The sequence below is a fragment of the Nyctibius grandis genome, chromosome 23 (genome assembly GCF_013368605.1).
Source record: "Nyctibius grandis isolate bNycGra1 chromosome 23, bNycGra1.pri, whole genome shotgun sequence".
NCBI lineage: Eukaryota > Metazoa > Chordata > Aves > Nyctibiiformes > Nyctibiidae > Nyctibius > Nyctibius grandis.
In genome coordinates, this window is record NC_090680.1 from 128185 (window position 1) to 147760 (window position 19576).

Consider the following 19576-nt stretch of genomic DNA (forward strand, 5'->3'; position numbering starts at 1 on the left):
TCTCCGTCCCTTCCCCGGTTTCACGGTTCCCCCCCGCCCCGCGCCGTGACGAAAGTGCGGCGGCGGAGGCTCGGGCCGTTGCGGCGTTGGCGGGCGGCGGCGGCGGTTTCGCTCCGGCGCTCGGTGCCGGCTGCTCCCCCCCCTCTCCATGCAGCCCCACCGTGTAACGGCCCCCCAGCACCGGGCGATGCCCCCGGGGCGGCGGTGAGGAGGGAGAGCTCCGCCATGGAGGCCTCGGGGCAGGGCTGCGGGTCGGCGGCCGCCCCCACCGAGCCCGGTACCGAGCCCTCGTCACCCGTTGAACCCTCCGAGCCCGGAGCCACCGGGGGAAGCGATGACGGGCGGTTGCGGCCCGGTGCGAAGCGGGTGACGTTCCCCTCCGACGAGGATATCGTCTCCGGGGCGGTGGAGCCCAAGGACCCCTGGAGACACGGTAATGGCGGCGGGGGGCGGCGGGCACCGGGGTTGGGGCCGGGCCGGAGCAAAGGCCCCACCGCAGTCCCCGGGCCTGGGGCAGAGCCCCCCCATCCTTAGCCAAAGCCGGTTGCCCGAGTGCAGCCGTTGGGACCCCCCAAAACCACCGCCCGGGAGCAGTTCATGCCAAAACCGTGGGCCCGGCGAAGCCACGGAGCCACCGGCCCTGACCTCCCGTCGGAGGCTTTGGCTCGGAGGGAAGCTCTTGGCTTTGCCGCCCCCAGCCCGTGTGGTGGCAACGGCGGCGATGGTTGGGCTCCGCGGGCGCGGTGGGGGAGAGCCCAGCGTGGCGCCCAGCTCTCCAGCGAGGGTCTGCGCCGCCCACCGCCGTCGAGGAGGGCGATGGTGTCGTGGAGAAACTGGCGTTTCCTCCCCAAAGTGTTACCGAAGCTTCACCGGTGCGAGGGAGGACAAAGGAGACGACCCGCAGCTGCGTCCCTCCGATGTCCTGGAGGTTTCGGTAACGTCCCCAGTTATGGATGTCCACCCCAGCCCCTCCGGCAGCGCAGGGGAGCTCGGCGCGGCGGGCAGAGGAGTGGCGTGTTCTTGGGAAGCATCCCTGAGCGAGGGGACACGGCCAGAACGTGAGCTCCAGCCAAGCGCTGGCGTCCATGGCTCCACTGGCGGTGGGTGCCAAACCCGTGGGGGGCTCCGCTCTGCCGGGCTGGGCGAGGGGGTTTGGTCTGAGACGCCTCCGGCGCTCCCGATAACGGCGTGCTGCGGCTGGCTGCGGATTTCAGGATGTTCTTTATACCCTACGGAAACACGGGAACCGGCTGGAGATACGGTAAAGGACGGTGTGCCGTGGTACGAGCTGCATTTCTCTATCTTGAACCGAACTGCCGCGGCACCCGCCACCAAAAATCCTCGGTAACCGGCAGCCGCGCCTCCTTTTTGGGAACCCAACGGGCCTTTATTTTGATTTTTTTTTTACTGTGTTGCAAGCCAGAAATGGGGTTTCTCCCAGGTTTTTTCCGCTCGTGCCCCTCCTTGGGTGACCAGACCCCTTCCGGTTTTGCTACGCGGACGTCAGACATGGCATAAATGGCACTGGATCTCGTTACGTAGCACTGATTAATTCTGGTTTTATCACTTGGCATTAGCCACCTCCTCCCGAGGCGGTGACCGCTAACCAGATGCCTCCGCGAAATACCTCCGGCAACAGAGGAAAACCGCTCGCTAACGCAGTTTTACTGGTTTTATGTCTCACCAGCGGCATTAATGGGATGCTTCCACCCCTCTGCCCCTGCTCCGGGTGAAGCCGTGCTGTTCACCTGGGCGGAGCAAACCTGGGGCTCGTCCCCCCCGGCCCTTCTCTCTCCACAAAACCATCATTTAGCGCTTCTCCAGACGAGCCGCTCTCCTCCCGCACGCCCTTATCCCAGAGGGAGCCCGGGAGCGGCACATTCCCCAGCCGAGCTCACCTTCCCCGAGGCTCTGAGCGCGCCGGAGCCTTGCCCCGGAGGCGTTGCGCCTTTCAGGTGTTGGGGACCTTTTTATTTTAAAGCCCTTTAACCTCAAACTTCATCCCGCAAAGGGTCTCCAAGCAAATTTCCCCTCTCTAATAAAAGAGGAATCCCGTACGGCGCTGATCGCCGTGGTGGATGCCGGTATCGTTGTGGGCAGAGCTGGCATCCGGCACCTGCCTTTCCCTTGGCTCGAGGAGCGCGTTGCCCATGACGCTGCTTTTATTCTTCCTCTCACGTGTGGATAATAACTATTTTTATTCGGGGCTTTATTTACTTCTCATTTGTCATTCGTCGGCTGAAATTACTCCGGCGGATGCGCCTCTGCTCGTTTAACTTCCTTCTGGCTACTCGAATCCGACAGCTCCTTCCCAGCCGGTACCGGCAAGGCCGGTTTTGCTGGGCAATGAGCCACGTGGGGCTTGGCAACGCCGCTGCTCGCGCGTGGCTTTGGATCCTCCTCTCGGACCACCCCGAAGTGCTCGAGGGTTTGGAAGAGGAAAGCAAAGCAGACGCGGGGTTTCCTGAGACGTGACGCGTTCGGAGCGTCGTTAGCGTCGCCGTTTAACGGGCCGTGGGTCCGTCCGCTCCCGGTTTCTCACCCCCCGAGGCAGACGCTCGCTTTATTTTTAATATCTGAACGTCAGCAGTTCCCTCGCCTCTCGCAGGAACACCCTTGTACGCCACGAGGCGGCTGGTGGCTTTATGGCGTCACGTTTCGTACTACATTGAGCACCTTTGTGCTTTTTCTTTTTTTTTTAATATTTCTCTTTTTTTTTTTAAGCTTCTTTGGACTGTTGCACCTTTAAAGCCTCCTGATCCGACAGAGCCACCCGAGCTCCTCTCTACAGACGCGTGTCGGGTTCTGTTCATCAGCCGTCCTTTCTGGAAAACCTTGCTGAGGAGCATTAATTATTTCTACCTTTTAATTCTTTATTACCGGGCTGCACCACCGGCCTCTCCGCCGCCTCGCCCGGCTCAATGTCAGGTTAAATTACAACGCTTTCCGCTCTGACCTTCCTCTCCGCTCCTTCCCTTCGGTGCCCACGTACCTCCGCCGACGGGAGACGCGGCACCGGCTTTAACCCAGAAGACCCGAATGCTCGTCCCGTTTTTTTTTCCCCCAGCTTGTTTTCTGACAAACCCTGTCTCGATTTAAGCCCTTGATTTAAGGTCCGAGGGGCTGGCTGGGATGGGCGAGGTGCCGGAGAGGGAAAGGTTTAAGGGCAGACCCTGCTGCCATCCGTCTCCCTCGGCTTACCTGGCTTCCCTGCCGCGCCGGCGCCCCGCGGACACGTGGTTATTCGTTGGGAAATGAGCCAGAGCACAAGACGATGGGGGAAAAGTGGCCCTTTATTTCCTTTCCCCCCTCCTACAGCTTCACCAGCCGATTTGTTAGAAAGCCCAGGACCTCCATGCTCAGAGAGAGGAGCCAGAGGTGTGGAAATACGGGTAAAAAAGACCTGGTGGCGGCACGTGGGCGAAGTCCTGCTGTCCCCGAGCGTTTGAGGTCTTGGTGCGCTCGGTTTGGACCAATGCCGAGCATCGTGGCAGCGAGGAAGCCGGGGTCGCTGCGGGCGTCGGGGTGTTTGCCGATGCAGGACAGACCCTGGGGAGAGCTGGCTCGTGCCTCTGCCCGCTGCTGTCAGGTGGAGACGCTCCGTCACCCACCCGGCTGAGGGGTACCATCCCCCTGAAACGTGGGAGGAAGAGCAAACCCAGGTGTCGGGGTGACGCTGGCGCTGCCTTCCCCTCCCTGCGTCGGCTGCCACCAGACCGAGAGCGAAGGAGCCGCTCGCTTGCCAGCAAACTCCTCTTCTAGGGGGGCGTTTTTGATGCTTCCCTAGAGAAGAAAATCATTTTCTTACAGCTGCTGTTCCCCTCGCGTGGGAAGACGGGAAGTGGACGAAGGAGCAGGCGAAGCGAAACCCGCCACGGGCACGGAAACGTCCGCGCTTTAATAGGATTTAACGGTCGGTCCCTCCTCGGCGCCGCGCTTCCTCGCAGGCAGTGAGGCCCCTGCGTCATCCCGATTCCCCCCCGGGGGATTAAGTGCCTTTTGGGAAAGGTAAATCCTGGGGGATTTGGGGATCCTTTCTGGGGGATCTGGATTTGTTGCTGCCCAAGTTGCGGCACCCCCCGGGAAGGCACCTCTCGGAGAGCCGGGGCAAAATAAGCCCCGAAGAGCCCGTAGTTAAGGGCAAAAAACGGTGTTTTTGGTGACCGGGAAAAGGAGAGCGGCATGAAGCCGTTGTCGGCTTTCGCCAGAAGCAGCGTGATTTGCATTTTAAACTTTATCCACGAGCCTTCCTGGGGGTTTTCTCTCAATTTTCCAGGCTTTCTGCCGGTGCCTCGTCCAGCTGAGCCGCCGCGGTTTGTGTTTTCCGGTGCCATCACTGGAGCAGCTCCCGGTGAAGCCAGCGGCCGCTCTGCCAGGAGCTGTGGGCGAAAATGAGCAGCAAATTATCGGATGAAACACCCCAAGTTAACGCAGGAGGTTAGGAAATGCCCTTCGTTATCGCTCTTTGGATCTTAATCCGCTGAGCAATAACAAAGAGATTAATTAATAAGGGAGTTAACTCTATTAGCGCAGGGTTTTAAAATGGCAGAGGGGCTCGGGGCGTGAGCGGGGTCAAAGCTGCTTGTCGTTTGAGTAATAAATCTTAGCTCTTCGTTAGGGAAACGCTCTGGTTTCCAACTCGTTTTGTCTTTTCACGTCATTATTTTTGGGGGGCAAAACTTTAATAAGGAAGGGGGGATCCAGGACGCCGTCGGGGACGCTCCGAGTGGAAACCCTGCGCCGTCTCCAGCCCTCCTCTTTCTAAGAGCAGATATTCGAAGCCGTGGGAAATTCCACCCGAGCCGGGAATCGGCCACAATTTGCTCGCTCGAGTCGCCTGCCCGATGGCGTGTAAATACCTATTTTATCAAACTTGTTTGCAGAACAGCTCTGCTTTGTTTTACGGGCGGCGTCAGCGGCGTTAAAACTCTTCTGCTGAAAAACACGTGCCGTGCTGCAGGATCGGCTTCAAGCCCTTGTCTCCTGCCCTGCTCTGCCAAAAAAAAAACCCCCAAAAAAGGCTTTTCCAGAAATTTCAAGGGTTTTTTTGAAGGCGGATGTTCCAGCTGCTGCAAATATTTGCAAGTCGGAGCTCAAACAGGAAATATTAATATTGACTCGCAGGCTTCGTTACCGCAGACGGGCAGGAGAGCGGCCCTTGGCGAAGGGGAAGAAGGGAAACGAGCGGGGATGGGGCACTCGAAAAAACAGCATGAAGATCCTTTTTCATTAAAACTCTGATAATCGAGCGAGGAAACTTCCCTCGGAGGCTCTGGGCGCTGATCCTAAGGATGCATCATTCAGGCCAAAATAAGAAAGTTTTTCCATGGATCTTGAGTTTCCAAAGAGCGAGGTGGCCTCGGAGCTGGGAGCGAGGTGGCCTCGGAGGGGAGAGCGAGGTGGCCTCGGAGCGAAGCCCAGCCTTGCAGGAAGAAGAGCTGCTGCTCGGTGTTGCCGTTTCACCTCCTTAAAAGCTTCCTGAGAGCAAAACCAAGACCAAATGCCAACTGTTCCTACCAGCAGCCCCCCTGAGATGAGCCGGAGCCGCCACGGAAGGTGTTATGGACCATCTGGGTGATCCCGTGCCAGAAATGCCACAGGGATCGCCGGTTATGGGGCCGTACGGAGCGGGTGCCGGGCTCGCCGGTGTTCTTGGTGTTGCCCGTACGGTTACACGAGTGGTTGTGACTCTGGGGGTGAACTCGGGGTGTTTTCCAGCTCCTGGTGCTCACCAGCGCTGGACTCGGCGCTGGCGCTGCACGGCTCGGTGTGAAGAAGGATGTTGGAAGCAGCTCGAGAGAACCACGAGACCCGTTAACTTCTTCCCACCAGACTTTGGGCGAGGTGGGAACAGAGACGTGCCAGGACACGCGCAGAAGCAGAAGCAAATCCCCATCCTCTGGTGACGAGGGTTGTTAAAATTTAGAATTTCCACCCAGGAGAGGGCAGAGCAAAGCATTTTACTGCCAGAAAATAATAAAAACTAGATTAGCAAAGTGTGCTCGAGTTCAGGTTTGGGGAGAAATCCTTCAGCCAGCACGTTTTGGAGCTCTCTTTTTTTATTTTAGACGCGGGACTCGCTCGGCCTCAGTGGATTTTCCTCGGGAAGAGACACGCTGGCACGTCCCTGCGTCGCTTCGGAGGAGCAAATGCTTTCTGGGGCACAAAAGCCGGTCTTAGGTCTCGCCGAGTGAAGCACTGGCTTGGGGCGCGTTTAAAGCGTTGCTGCTTTGCTTGACTGGGTGTTAGGAGTCCCCACAAACCTCCCCATGGCGGCCTGGGAAAGGGTCGTTAGGGCTAAAAACTGCCCCAAAAGGTGTTTCTTTGTGTGGTGCAGCTGAACCGGGGCACGACGTTGCCTCTGCCACGTGTCGCTCTGGCCACGTCCCGCTGCAGAGATGCTCGATGGGTTCATTGTGAACAAGGAGAACATTAAAATAGTCTTTTTTTGGTGTGGTGGGGTTTTTTTGCAGCTGGTACAGTATTTTGGTTTTTACCGAGCTCTCCGGATGTCGTAATCCTCGGGGATGGGAGCAGGGAGGCGGTTGCTTTGTGCTCTGCCAGATGAGAGTCCTGGGGAATCTGGTTTCTCCAGATCATCTTCTGACCCGGGGATGGCTTCAGTGTTTATTTGGGCCGATCGCCGAACCGAGATCATGCCGAGAGCAGAGGTGGGCATTGCCTCACGTGGCTAATGACGCGCCGGCTGCCCCGGCATGCGGAGTGGCAGCATTGCCACCCGTGATTCAGGGAGGGCAGAAGCAGCGAGTAAACGCCGCCCGGCTCGCTCCAGAGCCGAGCTTGGCAGCACCAAGGCGATGACGGCAGCAGAAACGCCCCTCCCGCGGCTTCCGAAGGAGCAGCCGCCTGTCGAGGATGGTATTTGCCGGAGGATGAGGTTTTAGATGATGTCTCGCTGATTGGGGTTGACCCCGAGTCCTCTGCACGCTGCTCCAGCAGCCAATTAGGGAAAATCTGGGTTTATCTATGAGCTCCATGTGAAGCGACCGGGTGAAAAAAACAAAGTTAAATAAAACTAAAAGCAAGAGGAACGTGTGTGACAGCGCTATTTATTAACCACCGCAGCGACCTGCTGAGAGGGGTCGGGGTTTGTCGTCCCGCGACTCTCAAAGCTTTTCTGCTCCGCAAAGAGCAGCTGCTCGTGCCCAAGCGCGGCTGGAGGAGGCGGGAGGTGCCGGCTGCGCCTCTCCGGCCCCTTTTCTGCCCGTGCAAGATGGGGCTTGCTCCCGTAGACGTGTTCGAGCAAGGCCCTGCTCAGGTTTTGCTTCGTCCCATGGCGTTTGAACATCCTTAATCCCTCGTAATCCCCTCGCGGGCTCCTCTGCCGGGTGTAAATCCCGGCGGATACCGGCGTCCGACGGGGGAACTGCAGATACAGCCGTAACCTCCCTTTGTTACCTTTTCAGCCCAGAACGTGACCGTCGATGAAATCATGACTGCCTACAAGCAAGCCTGCCAGAAGCTGAACTGCAAGCAGATACCCAAACTACTGAAGCAGATACAGGTAGAGCTGGTGCAGGTGCTGCCTCGGCACCGAATGAGCAAGTACACCCCTTCACCGCGCGGCTTTTGGAAGGAAAGCCCCTGTTTTAATAGCACGAGCGGGTCTCTGGACAGAGCTCTCATTGCAGAGAGCAAAAGGGAAGGAGTTCGAAAAATATTCCATGTGATTTAGTGTGCTGCCAGACGCTGCTGAAGCTGCGTCCGTCTCGGGCTGCTGTGCAGGGGCGGGTGCTGGTGGTGGGCTCTGACCCACCTGGGCATCCCCCTGTGCTCGGCACTGGTGAGGCCGCACCTCGAATCCTGTGTTCAGTTTTGGGCCCCTCACGACGAGAAAGACATTGAGGTGCTGGAGCGAGTCCAGAGAAGGGTAATGAAGCTGGTGAAGGGTCTGGAGCAGAAGTCTGATGAGGAGCGGCTGAGGGACCTGAGGGTGTTTAGCCTGGAGAAAAGGAGGCTGAGAGGAGACCTTCTCACTCTCTACAACTGCCTGAAAGGAGGGTGTAGCGAGGTGGGGGTCGGTCTCTTCTCCTAAGCGATAGGACAAGAGGAAACGGCCTCAAGTTGTGCCAGGGGAGGTTTAGATTGGAGATCAGGGACAACATCTTCACGGAAAGGGTTGTCAAGCGTTGGAACAGGCTGCCCAGGGCAGTGGTGGAGTCCCCATCCCTGGAGGGATTTGAAAGACATGTAGATGTGGTGCTGAGGGACATGGGTTAGTGGTGGACTTGGCAGTGTTGAGTTGACGGTTGGACTCGATGATCTTAAAGATCCTTTCCAACCAAAATTATTCTATGATTCTCTGATGTCCCTGCCATCCCCGTCTCGGCGTGCCTTCGAGACAAGACTTGAAAGGGGCTTGTTTGCAAAGCACTTTATACCTCAGATGGTATTTTAAAGGGAAATCTGTGCACTTGGTCAGGGGAGGGAAGCCCACGGGGAGATGGCGACGAGCGCTGTGGTTTTCCCTGCTCGCACGGGCTCAATAAAAGTCCCATTTGAATCCTCCAGCCTGAGAGCAGCAGGCTGGAGCACGATGTTTAAACCTCTTCCCTTGGCCTAGGAAGGAAGATTTTTTGCTTTTTCATCTGCTGTGCCTTCCCCGGGGCAGCTCCGGTGCCTCCGTGTGCGGAGACAGACCCTCATCTTCATCAGCCGCCCTTCCTCCCAGAGCTCCAAGCCCTCGTCGTGGGGAGGGTCACCAGCTCTGCCCGTGACTCGCAGGGATCCGGCCTGCAAAGCGCCGTAGGTGGCAGCTTGGATGTCGAGTCAACCTCAGGCTGAGAGTTCCCAGATCCTCTCCTCGTTTTGGGGAGGATTTGCACAGTTTCTCACCTTACCTCGTTATTCTAGCACGTTAATTCCCCTCCCATTCCCCCGGCCGCCTTCCTCCTCCTCCTGAGTATGAAACACTGCTTTTTGCTTTTGCAGGCATTTGAAGACCTGGCTCCCAGGATAGACTGCTTAGATCTGAAAGGTAAGCTCCTTTTCCATCACCCGGGGGATTTTTATTTCTCTTCTGGGCAGTCTCGATGTTTTATTCCATTGGTGCGGCTGTTGCTGGAGCCGCGGTCCCAGCTGGGGCTCTTGCAAGGTAGAGCAGGAGAGAGCCTTCATCCCAGCACGAGGGGAGCAGTAAGTACTGGAGGCGTTTCTGTACGGGGAGTATTAATGTCCTGGTCGCTGCTGCACCAAAACAGCGGCGGAATAAGCTCGGTGGCCCCTCGAGCAGCGGACTGTCCCTCACCGCCTCCGAGCACCGTCCGCATACCCCCCGCTTCCCAATGCGGGGCATGAGTTAGGGCTGACGCAGAGCAGATTTGCTTGGAATACTTTTCTGACTGATGTCTCGAAACTCCTGGCGCGATGGGAAAACAAAAAAGGCGTTCCGGTTAGTTCTTACTGCAAACATCTCGATGGCTTTTGTGGAGCATCTCCCATAGCTCTGGGAAGGAGAGGATGAAGGTCGCCTTCGCTTCCCTGTAATGTCTCTGCTAGGCAAATATTTTACGGGGCAGCAGGTCGCTGCCTCTATTCTCCTGGTTTCCTTCCATTCCTAAAGAGCCTCTTCTCCCCGCTCTGCACTGGGAAACGCCTCCCAGAAACAACCTGGGAGGCCGGCAGCAAGACCAGCCACGTAGCAGAGAAGAAGATGGGATGGTCGGCGTTGGCCGGAGCGTTCTTCCTTCGTGGAGCGATGGTGGTGGTGTTGCTCCTCTCAGCCCTGGATCATCCTGGCAGCATCTGCCCCCTCCTGAGGTCCTGCCTGGGCTGTCCCGGTTTCCTATGAAACTCAGTGATGGAGTTTGGGGAGACAGAAGCCATCTGCGGGGGCTGCAGCCTTGGGGTTTAATCTTGGTGCCCGTTGTCACTTATTCAGTGTTGGGGGGAGGAACCCAAAGGCTGAGGAATCCACTCGGGAGAGAGACGTCCTTTTCCGAAGTCTCCCTGCGGATCCTTTTCCCAGCTTGCGGTGCTGCCGGCGAGCGCCGGCGCAGCTTTCGGGGCTCCCTGCGATGCCCGGTCCCCGTCTGTTCACCAGAAATACTCATCCGAGGTGCCGCTTCCTGCTGCTGCGCTGGGCACGCATGAATAAATCGACGTGAACGCCCGATGTTGGGTTTGAATTTCCTTTCAGGGTTGGTTGGAAGGGAGCTGGCTCCGCACGGAGGGAGAAAGTCGCTTTTCCACGGGGCCTCTGTGCTGCGGCTCGGGGCTCACGTGCCCCGCACGTTACGTGCTGAAGCACCCCCCAAAAATTCACCTTGTTCCGCTTCTTTCCGCAGGGGAGAAGCTGGATTACAAAGCCTGCGAAGCGCTGGAAGAAATTTTCAAGCGGGTCCAGTTCAAAATCGTCGATTTGGAGCAAACGAGCTTGGATGAAGACGTAAGCGGCCGTGGCCTCGCCCGGCTTCTCCTTCCTCTTTCCGCAGCTAACACAAGCCTCACGGGGTTTGTGGTCGGTCCTTAGCTCCTCCTGGGCACTGATTTTTTTGGGGGGGGCTGTACCGTGTCGCTGTACCCGTTTCCCTTCGTCCCCACCCTCTGCGGGCGCAGCGTGTGCTGCCCCAGAAGGAAGAGGTTGACCGCTCGCTCAGAAGCTCGGCCGGCCACGAACCTCCCAGGCATTTTAAATACGTATCTTAAAAGCTGAGGGAGTTGTGGGTAGCTCTCAAACAGCTTTTCGGGGCTGAGGATGAAGTCCAGGCTCCCCTTCTGCACGTCCCATCCCATCCCGACTTGCCTTCCTCCTCCCTCACAATGCCCTGGGGCTTTGAGTTCACGTCCCAGCGGGTAAGCGGAGGAGGTTAAAAAATTAAGGAAGTGGTTAAAAACTATTTTTAGCCAGCTCTAGTCCCGAGTTCCCCGTGCCCCAGAGCATCCCCTTTCAGTCCTTGTGTCTTCAAAGGTCTTGTTTTTCCCCTCGTTGTCCATCCCCATCCTGATCCTGGCTTCAGACCTGTTGGCTCGGAAGCTCTTGGTGCTTTTCCCCCCCCATTTTTCCCCACTCAAGCAGCGTTGTGGGAAGGCTCAGCAACCACGTGGCCACCGGCCACATCCCATACTGGGGGCACAATCCCGCTGGGCTACCCCAGGGGCTACGGCCACAGGATGGGGCTGTTTGGGGGATGGATGAGTCCCCCGATGGCACCGCAGCCTGGCGAGGGGACGTGCAGCCACGGAGCAGGGACGGGCTGGCTGAGCTCGTGCGAGAGGTCTTTGGGCTGCGAAACGCTCCCGCGCTTCGTTTCGCCTCGTTATCTTGCAGGAGGAACGATGCTACGTTAATAATTGAAACGTGTCGCGTGGTTTCCGAGCTGGACGGTGGCAGGTAGAGCAAGACCAGCTACGGGGGCACGATGGCGGGGGAAAAACAGCAGCGGAGGGTTAACGCTGACCCCCCGGCACCCTGAGACCTCCCGTCCCTCCGATTCATGCTTCACACCAGGGACTTAAATCACCCAGTACCCAGATCCTCCTCCTGTGCGAGCGCCCTGTTCCCCGCTGAAAGCCCCGTTGTTCCCCGAAGACCCGTTCTTTCTCTCCTTTGCCGTTTCCCACTCCTCCAGGTCTCTCCGCGTTATTTTTTTTCCTCTGCAAGCCTTGCAGCGCTTTTTGTGGCTCTTCTCTGCCTGCTCCGGCCTTAATGTTTTGGCTAATTTTCTCCCGAGAGGCTAATTATGTGATTAAGCAAAGTTACTCTGCTTCTGCCGTAGGAGCTTGCGACGTTTCCCAAGTGTCTGGCTCTGCTAAACCCTTTCACTCCTAACCTGCTATAAATCTGTGGGTTTATACCTCTTTTTTGGGGTTTGTTTTTTTTTTGAGCCCAGTTGGATTATCGGATGGTTTCTTGGCAGGCAGCACAGCCATCATCCCATCCCAGACCCTGCCGGGTCACCGTCTACCCCGGTGACAGTCCCCAAGCACACGCCCGATGGTGGGGACACCGGGAATATGGCGAAATGCCTTTTTTTTTGTTTTTTCTGGAGTACCCGTGGGCACCAAATCCACAGAGAGTCCCTGGAAGAGGCCAGAGAGCCCCAGGGATGGGGGGGACCCGGCTGTGCCGTGACCGGGGGGAGCACCCCGGGCTGTGGGGGGCTGGCACGGGGGGACGGTGCGAAGCGTCGTGGTGCCGGCGGGTACGGGGACGGGCGGACTCGTCACCGATTTGTTTGCGCTTGAGGTTGACGGAAATTTTGGTTGCTTGGGCTGCTTTGGGTTGGGGGGTCGCAGACCTCGTTTGCAAGAGCTTAATGACTAAATCAGGTGAGGTCGTGCAAGAGGCGTCTGGAGGAGCCGGCTTGTGCCCGAGCCGCTTGCATCCCGGCACAGCAAAGCCTCTTTTTTGTTTTTTATTTATTTTCCCCCTCTCGAACCCCGCTCGGCCTCCGCCCGGCTTCACGCAGCTTTGCCTTCTGCCTTCGTCCCGCAGGGCGCCTCGGCGTTGTTCGACATGATCGAGTACTACGAGTCGGCGACGCACCTCAACATCTCCTTCAACAGACACATCGGCACGCGAGGCTGGCAGGCGGCCGCCCACATGATGAGGAAGGTTTGTGCTCCCTTGCAAAAATATTCTCGACGCCTTCTTTTACCTCCCTCCGGCTCCGCGGGCGAGCCTCTCGACACGTCCCCGCGTGCTTCCCGGGACCGTCGCTGTGGTTCTGTGCTCACCCGTCCAGAAAACCGCTCGATTCGGGAAGATTTCCTTAGCCTAAGGTTTAAGGCAGGGAAAAAAAATCACTTTTCCCACCTAACCACGGGGTTGCTTCACGCCTCGGCGAGCAGCCGGAGCAGAGAAGATGGAAATGCTGATGCCAGCGTTAAAATAAAACCACAACCCCCGAGCAGGCTGCGATTAGCGGCGGGCGTGCGGGGTCAGCCGCTCGCGCTGGGCGTTAGTTATCTTCGCGGGGCTTAATTAACCTCGTTGTTAGGCGCTTGAGTTCATTCTGAAAAGCGAGCGCAGAGGCGGCAACACCTCGTGCTTCCCCGTCACCGTGTCGGGGCGCGGCGCCAAAAAAAACCACCCTCGGTCCGTAATTCACCTCTCGATCCTGTTAATTTTCATTTCGGCACCGCCGATGCTTCGCCCGGGCGCCCGCCGGTGCCTTGCACAGCGGCCGGTTGGAAAGCCGGCGTCCCAGTAGCGTCCCCCGCCGCGCAGGCGCCGTCACGGTGGGGTCGGTACCGGGATCTGGAGCTGGCGCCGCGCGGGTGATGCCCGCTCTGGGTTTTGGAGATGCCAGATGTCACCAACGCGGTGACATAACGGTGCTTTAAAAGCGGCTGCGTGTGCCGCTGGCGCGGTGAAGGAGCTCGAGGGTTCGGGGCGGCGCGTCCCCGGGTGTGTAAGGGTGAGGGAGGCTTTTCTTTGGTGAACGTGACACCGCTACGGTCACCTGAAGCGCGTCCTCCCCGGTGCCGCAGCTTGAGGGTGACGGCGGCCTCGGCGCGGTGGCGATACGGTGTGTCTCCGGAGTGGTGTGGTTCGAGTGTAAATCGGCCCAGGAGCTCTTACCGGAGCGGCCTGGGGGCTGCGTCCGTGACTGGGGTGGCACTTGGCATGTCAAATAGCTTGGCCTTAAACCCGACCGAGAAGAACAGCCAAAAAAACCCCAAAAACCCCTTGGCCGAGGTCGCGCGGCTGATCCCTCTCGTCTCCTCCCCCCAGACGAACTGCCTGCAGCACCTGGACGCCCGGAACACGCCTCTGCTCGACCACTCGGCCCCGTTCGTGGCACGAGCCCTGCGCATCAGCAGCAGCCTCGTCGTCCTGCACCTGGAGAACGCCAGCCTCTCGGGCCGCCCGCTCATGCTGCTGGGTGAGCTACCGGGATTCATGCATGCACCGGGATTTATCGATAAATCACTGGGATTTATCGATACAGCGGGATTGATCGATAAATCACGGCCAAGCTGGAGCTAACAGCGGTGTGGTGGCAGCAGCGATGAGCTGAGGGTGGCGGCAGGGGAGCGTCGCTGGGGTTTAATTGTGAATTATTTAAGTTGGCCTGGCCGGAAAAACGCGGTGCGCTGGCGAGGGCGCGTGCCCTGCGTGTATCGATACCAGCTCCGGCTGCCAGCAGCCCCTTGGCGCTGGCGTGCCGACCGGCCGCGCCTCATCGCCGAGCCGTCCCGGCGTGGGATTCGGGTTGAGGTGCTGCTTTTCCACCTTTTCAGCCACGGCTCTGAAGATGAACATGAACTTGCGGGAGCTTTACCTGGCCGATAACAAGCTGAACGGGCTGCAGGACTCGGCGCAGCTCGGCAACCTGCTGAAGTTCAACTGCTACATCCAGATACTCGACCTGAGGAACAACCACATCCTGGATTCAGGTGAGGGCCCCCCGCCGCTCCTGCCGGCAGAGCCCCCATTCCCCAGAGTTTTCACCCAGATTTAAGGAGGCGAGGGATCCGGCTGCGGAGCTCGAGGGGCTGCGGGCGCGGCCCCCGAAGCAGGAGGGGATGATTTCGACAGGGTCAATCTCATTTTTTTTAAAGCTGAAGATCGTTAGAGAAACTTTAATTACTTCCTGGGCTGGGCTGCGAGGTCGCATGGCAGCGGGGAGAGGTTGGGGATGCCTCGTGCCTCGGAGCCGCCGCTTTCGGCTCCCTCCATCTCTTGCTCCCATCTGGGTTTGTTTTTCTCCTCCCCCGGAGCCAAACGAGCGGCCGAATCTGATATCAACCCCGAAATTGCGAAACGATCCCAGCCCGGATTTCAATCTCGGCTGGTTGCGGTCAGCCGAACGCCGCGGTTCGGTGGAGGATCCGCGCTGGCTCTGCCCGGGCTCTCCTTTGGGTTGGGTCCGTAGCCAAGCGTGACCGGATCGGCTGTCACCGGCACTGTTGTGGCCACCCACCCTTCCCGGATGGGTCCCACCCTGCGGTGCAAATATTAATTTGCCGCCTTCCAGGTCAGCTGCCACATCCCTCGCATCTTCGGGTGCTTCGTAACGAGCCGCGTCAGGGCTCTTACGTGTCGGAAATCCCTGTCCGGGGCATTGCCGTGGGTCACCCCGAGCGCAGGGCCAACCCCAGACCCCCCCGCCATGTCCCCACTCCTCTGGTCCCTCCTCGGGGTGGGGGTTTGTACCCTACTCCCAAAAGCTCTGGCTTAATGCTAATTAATTTTCTACGCCGTGAGGTTTAATTGCTTGCTTGCGCAGCTTTGCATCACATCGAGGAGCTGAGGGAAATGGTCCATAAAATCACAGAATCATGGAACCGTTTTGGTTGGAAAGGACCATTGAGTCCAACCCTTAACCCAGCACTGCCAAGGCCACCACTAACCCACGTCCCTCAGCACCACATCTACACGGCTTTTAAATCCCCCCAGGGATGGTGACTCTACCATGGGCAGCTGTGCCAGCGCTTGACAACCCTTTTGGGGAAGAAATTGTCCCTGATCTCCAATCTAAACCTCTCCTGGTCCAACTTGAGGCCGTTTCCTCTTGTCCTATCGCTTAGGAGAAAAGACCGACCCGCACCTCGCTACACCCTCCTTTCAGGCAGCTGTAGAGAGTGAGAAGGTCTCCCCTCAGCCTCCTTTCTCCACACTAAACACCCCCAGGTCCCTCAGCCGCGCCTCATTAGACTTGTTCTCCAGACCCTTCACCAGCTTCATTACCCTTCTCTGGACTCGCTCCAGCACCTCAAGGTCTTTCTCGTAGTGAGGGGCCCAAAACTGAACTCAGGATTCGAGGTGCGGCCTCACCAGTGCCGAGCACAGGGGGACGATCCCTGCCCTACTCCTGCTGGCCACACTAGTGCTGACACAAGCCAGGAGGCTGGTGGCCTTCTTGGTCACCTGGGCACACTGCTGGCTCATATTCAGCCACCATTGCCCAACACCCCCAGGTCCTTCTCCAGCCACTCTTCCCCCAGCCTGTAGCCGGGGGGGGGTTGTTGTGCCCCAAGAGCAGGACCCGACACTTGGCCTCGTTGAACCTCATGCAGTTGGCCTTGGCCCATCGATCCAGCCTGTCCAGACCCCTCTGCAGAGCCTCCTGCCCTGCAGCAGATCAACACTCCTGCCCAGGGGTGTTCAGAGGGTGGGGGGTGTCCGAAGACGCTGCCAACGCTGGAGCTTGGCGTAACGATGCCGTGGCTTTTCCCCATCGCTGCCCGGGCGCTGTCATCCTTGTCCCTCTGTCCTCCCCAGCGCCTGAGCTGGAGGGACGGATCGGAGGAAAGCAGGAGAGCGCCGGTGGCGCCGGCAGGATCCACGCTGGCAGGGGGAAGGCTGATCCCGGGCTGTTTTCCAGGCTTGGCGTACCTCTGCGAAGGGCTGAAGGAGCAGCGGAAAGGGCTGGTCACTCTGGTGCTGTGGAACAACCAGCTGACTCACACCGGCATGGCCTACCTGGGGATGACGCTGGTGAGTACATCCCTTGGGGACGATGGCTTAGCGCCGGGCACTCGGCTTTGCTCCCGGAGAAACGTCTCTCCCGTCACGGCCGGGGCCGGACCCAGGCAGCCGTGGGAGGGTGCCGGCCGAGGGGGTCGGCACGACGTGCCCATGGTGCTCCGTGAAAGGAGAACATGTCCCTTGTCCCCCTCCGCTGCCGCTCGGGTATCCCCAGGCTCGGTGACGTGGTTAAAGGCAGAGCCGTGAGTTAATTTTTCCCCCTGGGCCCCCGCAGCCTCACACACAGAGCCTGGAGACCTTGAACCTGGGCCACAACCCCATCGGGAATGAAGGAGTGCGCAACCTGAAGAACGGCCTCATCGGGAACCGCTCCGTCCTTCGCCTGGGCTTGGCCTCCACCAAACTGACCTGCGAAGGTGGGTGGAGGCTGGTGCTCGCCGGCCGTGCCCACGCCAGCCCCGGTTCCGTGTCCCCCCGCGCGGGCTCCGCTCTGGTCCTCGAGAAGGTGGCTTGGTCCAGCACCCGACTCCCGCTGAGGTCCCTCATCCCTCCCGAAATCCCGAGCTTGGCTGGAACCACCCCGAGGAGCCACCGTCAGGGGACCGGCGGCGTCACGGGGCTGGTTCCCCGCCGTCACCAGCGGCTCTCCTGTCCCCCCACAGGTGCTGTGGCGGTGGCGGAATTCATCGCCGAGAGCCCCCGCTTGCTTCGGTTGGACCTACGGGAGAACGAGATCAAGACGGGCGGCCTCATGGCTCTGTCGTTGGCGCTGAAGGTCAACCACTCGCTCCTGCGCCTCGACTTGGACAGGGAGCCCAAGAAGGAGTCGGTAGGTAACGCACCCGTGTGCCATTTCGGGAGGGGTCTCGTTGAGCCCCCGCGGCAGGAAAACACCGTCCTCGAGGGATGACGCCTCCGAGTCTCCGCTCAGCTCCTGGTTTTCAGCTGAAATTTAATTCCTGCCCAACGCGCATCCACGTGGTTGTGCGCGAAGCTTGACCTGGGAGATAACGGGCTCCTTTGCGGCCGGGATGCCGCACGCACCCCGACACCGCAGCTCCAGGTCGGGGCTGGGGTGGGGATTTCTGGGGGTCTCAGGGTCCTGCTTCGTCGAGCATCCCCCCGGGATGGAAATCGCTCGGGGACGGAGCCCTCGGGGGAACTCGATTCTCAAGCGATTTAATTGTTTCTTGGTGAAACATCAGTCCCGGCTGACAGGGCTGGAGGGGAAAAAAAACCCCCGTGGTTACGGTGTGTGTGCTGGGAAATAACCACGGAGCCCATTTGTATCCCCTCGCAGGTGAAGAGTTTCATCGAGACGCAGAAGGCTTTGCTGGGCGAGATCCAGAACGGCTGCAAGCGCAACTTCATCCTGGCCCGAGAGCAGGAGGAGAAGGAGCAGAAGCTGCAACAGTCGGCCTCGATGCCGGAAATCACCGCCACGGAGCTGCCGGAGGAGGATCCGGTAGAAGACGGTCAAAACGGCGACGCCGCTTCCCCTCCGGATGAGGGGGAAGAAGCCGAGGAGGCGCCGACGGCCTCGGAGAACGGCGCGGCGGAGGACGACGGCGGCGACGGGACGGACTCCGATTCGGACACGGACGAGGAGGCGGATGCCGGGTTAGAGACGAAGGACTTGAGCGAAACGCAGCAACGCCCCGACGCCGCCACCGTCGTTACCGTGCCCCATCTGCCGCCGTCCCCGGAGGAGCTGAGGGACCGGCCGCCCCCGCTGCGCATCGCCGAGGAACCGCGGTGCGACGCTGGCGCGGGGAACCCTGCCACCTGCCAGGGAAACGAGAGAAGGATTTCGGTTTCCAGTCCTGGGCGAGGCCGTAAAATCTTCGTGGTGACGCGAGTGGAGAGCTTGCCGGAGCGAGTCGCTGGCGACGCCGATGCCGCGAAACCCGCTGAGCCCCAGAGCCCGGCTCCGGCCGCCCAACCCGAACTCCCAGCACTGCGGGCGAACGGAGCCGTCCCCGACTCCGCCGCCGGCTCCACAACGGCTCCGGCAGCGCCGAGCACCGGCCGCGCCGCCGGCGCCTGCGAGAACGCGACCCTCGACACTCCCCTTCCCAACGGGCTGAAGACGGATTTTGCCCGAGCGCTGCCAGAAACATCCTCAGACCCCGATGGCAAAGGGGGGAGCTGCGCCGCCGAGCATGGTAAGAGCCCCCCGAGCCCCACCCCAGGGGTCCCCGAGCCCTCGTCGGGGCCCTCGTCAGCCACCGGGCTCACGGGCCGTGTCCTCGCAGAGCTGAGCTGCTCCAAGGACGAGCGGGAGCTGGAGGAGCTGCTCCTCGAAGCCAGCCAGGACGCGGGGCAGGAGCCGCTGTGACCGCAGGTGAGCCGGGGGGGGCGACAGGGCTTGGGGACAATCCCGGCGGTGTCCCCGAGAGCCCCAGACCCCACGGCCGCTCTCTTGCAGGTGCTCGGCGTTGAGGGGCGGCCCTGGCGGAGCTTTATTCTCTCCTCGCTCTGCCCAACGGTGAAGATCTCGACCTTGGGCTTCAGGACAAAGGGTTATTTTAAAGGGTTTTTTTTCTGTCCCCAAAGTTTCCTGCCTCCCCCCCCACCCCACCACCAAATTCTCTTCTCCGGGCGCCCGCCACGTCTCCGCCGCGCCGAGGGACCCTCCTGCATCCCCAAAACCATGGAGGGGAAGGGGAGCGAGAGAGAAGAACGACGCTGCGATGGCGACGTGGCGGCGCCCGGCTGTCCCCTCGCCCTCGCCGCATACTAACCTGCCGCCTCCGCCATTCTCCGAGGAAGAGGAGGCCCCACGCTGGGGCGAGGGCGATGCCGGGAGAGGAAGACCGCACACTACATGGGACAGGAGGCCGGGGGCGGCGCGGTCGGGCTCCCGCGGTTTATTTATTTTAAATTTTCCTTCGTTTCCGTTCGTTTGTTTTTCGGTATCTATTTATCATCAGCTGCAAAGTGACGGGGTGGGGCGGGGGATATAGAGGATGATATTAGAATTAATTAATTCCTGATTAATTAACCTGCAATTCAACTCCTACTCCTGGGCTGCCGGGAAAAAAAAAAAAAAAAAAAAAAGCACCAAACCCCAATGAGAAACACCAAAAAAACCCCCAAAAACCCCAGCGTCGGGGGCTGCCGGGACACGAGAGCCACTTCGCCGCCCCCGGCTGTGCTGGCACGGCGTCTCCCCAG

General features: G+C 59.5%; 1 protein-coding gene and 1 long non-coding RNA gene across 3 annotated transcripts; both read left to right on the forward strand.

The window, feature by feature from the left end:
• The first annotated feature begins 65 nt into the window (after positions 1 to 65).
• On the forward strand, positions 66 to 19297 carry PPP1R37 (protein phosphatase 1 regulatory subunit 37). Of its 2 annotated transcripts, XM_068417355.1 has the most exons (13): positions 66 to 433; positions 7428 to 7525; positions 8953 to 8998; positions 10308 to 10408; positions 12458 to 12577; positions 13700 to 13850; positions 14209 to 14364; positions 16296 to 16408; positions 16674 to 16815; positions 17062 to 17228; positions 17700 to 18564; positions 18655 to 18743; positions 18828 to 19297. In XM_068417355.1, the coding sequence occupies exons 1-12, from the start codon at positions 226 to 228 to the stop codon at positions 18735 to 18737; spliced, it is 2250 nt and encodes a 749-aa protein (XP_068273456.1). In that variant the 5' UTR covers positions 66 to 225; the 3' UTR covers positions 18738 to 18743; positions 18828 to 19297. The 2 variants fall into 2 exon arrangements, with proteins under 2 accessions (XP_068273456.1, XP_068273457.1); XM_068417356.1 differs by lacking the exon at positions 12458 to 12577.
• LOC137672920 (uncharacterized) lies at positions 442 to 4623 on the forward strand. Its single transcript, XR_011049666.1, has 2 exons — positions 442 to 4008; positions 4277 to 4623. It is a non-coding gene; the product is annotated as an uncharacterized lncRNA (long non-coding RNA).
• Positions 19298 to 19576: the final 279 nt, after the last annotated feature.